We start from the raw sequence: 4,688 nt of genomic DNA on the forward strand, positions 1-4,688 counted from the left end.
CAATGGTCCTGGAAATGATAACACAACGTGCTTCAGGTTTTCTTAAAAATGTTATTTTTAGGTTTTGTCCCAAGCCTATTTTTCCCTTCTTTTTCGCGCTGTCTCGCTGCCACTGAATGCTGCCGATTCAGATCTTATAAATTATCCTGCACTAAAATAACTGGCTAGGCATTCTCTGCACATGTCTATATATGGGGAACGACAATATATTCACCTTGACATTCTATGTCCCGGATTTCATAAGAGGGCCATTTATTGAAACTCTTTGATAGATGACAATAGGGGAATCTTGATGTTTTGCAATGCAATTCTTTTTTATTAAACTGTTATATCTTTGTTGCTTCACTGTTTTTGTTTTTGCTTATTTTTTTCTTTTTAAATATATAAGACATTTATTTTTTATTCCAATCTAGATAGGCAGTTCCTATTTCCAACCCTATAGCATTTTAAATGCTATGTCTTTACACCGTCTTGACAGCCCGGTTGACGTCATCGCTCGCTTACATCTTGCATCGCGGGCCTGACCATGGATCATGCCGCATGTTACATGCATCCCATCTCCAACCTCCGGCGAATATGGGTCACCCAGCTCCGGCGACTCTGCCGTCTGCCGTGTTCCTGCCCGCCAAGCTGCCCGCCTCCACTTTGGTGTATTAATGACATTTACCAACCCAGCGTGGAGGCTCATAAACGCCTTACCAACCATCCTCGATACATTATCTGCTCAAATCCCGGCAATTCAAAATCCAACCATTGAACAAATTCACTGTGGAGCTCCGACGAACAGAGGTTACAGAAGGTGATCCCCTGCACTGCTTCGAAACAGGTATTTCAAACGCTCTTTCGACCTCTGTCTTGCGCGTAAGGCCAAATTGTGCTTTGAAAATTTATATTTATTTGAGGTCTCCCAAGGCCAAAGTATAGCGTTTGTTGAGTTTGGTGGAAATAACTTCCACCGTCTACCAGTATAAAGTTTCAACCAGTGCTTTGTATATGTAATAATATATTTACTGAGGATACAGTTCTTCTATTTTCTAAAATTTCTCAATATTTTCACAGCTAAAGGCTTTCAAGAGTAGATCTAACTGGGTACCTTAGTAACGAATGGCACCAGTGTGCACAGAATAATGAACCTCTCATTCAGTTTCTCCCTGCGTCTGCGCTCTGTGAGTACATGATTTACAGTGATGTCGTCCTAACCGTTTCTCCGCACCCTGCAACCATTCTCACCTTCCCTTAATTTGGGTGAGCTTTCATCCCTGTCTCTACTATGAAGGCTGGGAACACTGAACAAAATGTATTTCAGCACCCCGTGGGCATTCACTGCCTTCTGGACCAAAACCCCGCTGTTGCCCGTCCAACTGGAGAAAGCACATCGCTGCGTAACATCCTGAGGATTGACGTTTCCGTGTATGAGTTGCAAGGTCGTTGCCTCTGTCCATTGGCTCGGCCGCTGTTGTTGCAGTATGGTTGAAACTGTTTTGGAGTAGTGACCACTTTCATCATCGCTTCCTTGATCAAGGTATTGCTGAGTACCTGGATAATGTAGGCAAATACAAAAATTGGGATAACAGACGTAAGCCTCCCCAGACCAGACGAAAGGAAAAGTAGGGGCCAGGAGAGCAGAAAGCCGCGCGCGTCAAAGAATAAAAGGAATTTACGGACCCTTACGAAGTGAACACCTTAAACAAGCGCTTGTCCACCCTACGACTTGCATTCATGCATGAAGCATTTGCGGATGACATGTAGCAGTGATCTTAGCGAGGGAAAGCATAGGCTAGTATACCTTCGTGCATAAAAGAGGATGAGGCGTGTCGCGATATCTGAGTGGCAGGATCCAGAAGCTGAAAGACCATTGGTCCGGGATGTGTGCTGTTAGTTGCTGGTTCGTCGTCCGTCAAACCACTCCATACGCTACTGGTTGGTCGCTCTGATAGGCTATCATCTCTAGCTGGAGGATGCTGGTAGGTCTCTGTAGGCGCTCCCCTTCTCCGCCATTGGATTCCTTATCAATGGAATTATTTGGAGTTCCCTTACTGGTTACTAATTGCAACTATCTCGTATAAAACACTTGCAAACTACACCGATGTCTCGTTATAAGAATATTTATTGAGCAAATATGTGAATTGTATTACATGAACAAGCTTCCAAGCATTAGTGAATTTGACAGTTATAGTAGAAGCTTACAAGTCTTTGTAAGGGACAGGTTAGCAGAGAAAACGATTCTGTCCTTGTTTGATAAAATGTGAAGAGAGAGAGCTTGTATATTTAAATACAATTTTTTTTTTAAAATAATTCGAATATAGTTGTCGTCTGGTCCCCGTCCGTCTAGCAGAAGAGCATAACACCATTATGAGTGAAGCAAATGTCTGCCAATTTCGATATTTAAAATAGCTTTATCAAAAATAAAGGCTATATAATTTTACCATATCTCCTCACTATTGTAAGATTTCTGCTATGTCCATTGGCTCGGCCGCTGTTGTTGCAGTATGGTTGAAACTGTTTTGGAGTAGTGACCACTTTCATCATCGCTTCCTTGATCAAGGTATTGCTGAGTACCTGGATAATGTAGGCAAATCCACTGTAATGTATTCATTGCATCTGGATAAGTTATATGCAGCAATTTAACTGTATCAAGATAGATTAGATGCCTTCCACGTGAATAAATCTTACATAAATCCATCATCTTAAAAAATGAGACATTTTGAATCATTTCATTGTTCCTCGCAGTGTTTGAGCTTCTGGTTTATGAAAATTTATGGTTTTTTCATTGTATTCATTTTTTAAATAGTCTATTTAAAGGCTTCAGGTAAATTTATCTTTGTGGCTATTAGGATCTTTAAGTTAGACATTATTATTTCTCTTGGTGTTTAGTGATTTTATTGGTATTAGTGAAGTGGTGTTTAAACTCATTGTTGTTGAGATACTAATGGTTCCAATTTACCTGAAGTCTTTTAGTCTTTAAGAGGCTAAATTAGAGATGAATCCCATGGGAAAAACTATTGATCACCTGAAGTAATTTATCTGGAGTCTTTCCTCTTTTAAATAGGTTAAATTAGAGATGAATCCCATGGGAAAAGCTATGGATTCTCATAAACCTGGAGCTTGAAAACCACCAACGGTCACCTGGACCAATTTACCTGAAGTCTTTCTGCCTTCAAGAGGCTAAATTAGAGATGAATCCCATGGGAAAAACCATTGATCACCTGAAGCAATTTACATGGAGTCTTTCCTCCTTTAAATAGGCTAAATTAAAGATGAATCCTATGGGAAAAACTATGGATTCTCATAAACTTGGAGCTTGAAGACCACCCGTAACTTGACCGAATCAAATTTACCCAAACTATGATACTACCCTAACCTTTGACCAAATCAATTTAGCCGAACCACCAAACTAGGTACCTAACCTTCATCAATAAGTTGCCCATGAACACATTAATGGACTCCATCTATTCTAAATTTCAAATAAAATCTATTACAATAATTAATAGATATGTCTTCTTATTGAACATCCGTAATTTAATTTTTCTTTTAATCTAATTTTCTTGGGAGAATAAATGAAAGATGTTGATATATTCTTATCTTCTCCTGTATATCATATATTGATGGAATTTCAAATATTACCATGCAAATTTTGAAATAACAAATGGCATTTCATAAGTGAGTAGTTTTAAGTGTAATTTTTTGGAAAATTATTTTCCAATCTAATTTGTTTAAAATTTGGCAGAGATTTATTGAAACAACAAATTTGATAGGTGAATTCTTCGCAATCGAAGTGCCCAGAGTTTTTGAGAATAGTAAATCCATATATACGGTCAAAGACTACTCCTTATATAAATATAGATTACATTATCCAACTAATTGGAAAATAAGCAACTAATTGGAAAATAAGCAGGAGAAAATGAGACAGATCTGCCTATATCAACGATTGTGTCCCAATTACCTGAGGATTGAAGTCCATGACTTATGTCTGGCCAGGCGTTAGTTGAATGCTTGACCTGCATACAGCTATTTCCACCTGTGACCTGCAACTCAGAACCGATATCATTGGAACAATCTTCTGGGGACATATCCAACTGCATTACTTCGCTGCCATTCTGTCCAAACTCTGTAACTGTTTTCTCGCTCTGTAGCCCTGAAACTTGCATGGGGAGGTGTGCATTCTCGTGGGCATTGTCTGAGTTATATTCTGTTGCTTTAACATTCTGCTCTTCGAACACAATCCCATCTGGAGGCTGCATGCTAAGCTGATCCTGGGGGAGTGCTCGTGATGCGTTTTCTGAATGGGGATTGGAAGTGGACTGCTCTGAACATACTGGCTTTGAGTGATCAGCAAGAAGGCTTGTAACCTGATGGATCAGTCCAATATCTTCACGGATCTGCCCAAAATTAACATCACAAAGGGGAATCATTGAGTAAGTTTAATAAATACAAGTTTCCCATCTAGGATTTAAAGCTATCCTTATTGAGGAGGAAAATAAAAGTGTGGTACTCAACAAATTTGAAATCCCCTGCACAAGAAAAATGTGGTGTGGCCATCAGAGTTCAAATTCCTGATTTAAAGAGTCAGTTCTTTTAACAACTATTCTTCTCATATATAAAAAAAATGTAATGTTATTTCTTTTATGTATATTGGATGCGGGGAATTCCATTTAACACAAGGATAGCAGTCAATTAGAGAGGGCAAC

General features: G+C 39.2%; 1 protein-coding gene across 1 annotated transcript; it reads right to left on the reverse strand.

The window, feature by feature from the left end:
* Positions 1-2,455: 2,455 nt before the first annotated feature.
* On the reverse strand, positions 2,456-4,427 carry LOC149189688 (transcription factor BHLH42-like). The gene is made up of 2 exons (XM_089410310.1): positions 3,944-4,427; positions 2,456-2,559 (listed from the first exon to the last, which is right to left on the reverse strand). The coding sequence occupies exons 1-2, from the start codon at positions 4,410-4,412 to the stop codon at positions 2,456-2,458; spliced, it is 573 nt and encodes a 190-aa protein (XP_089266436.1). The 5' UTR covers positions 4,413-4,427.
* Positions 4,428-4,688: the final 261 nt, after the last annotated feature.

Source organism: Pinus tabuliformis, chromosome 3_1 (genome assembly GCF_031772625.1).
Source record: "Pinus tabuliformis cultivar Carrire ecotype Pingquan chromosome 3_1, CPIR1, whole genome shotgun sequence".
Taxonomy (NCBI): Eukaryota; Viridiplantae; Streptophyta; class Pinopsida; order Pinales; family Pinaceae; genus Pinus; species Pinus tabuliformis.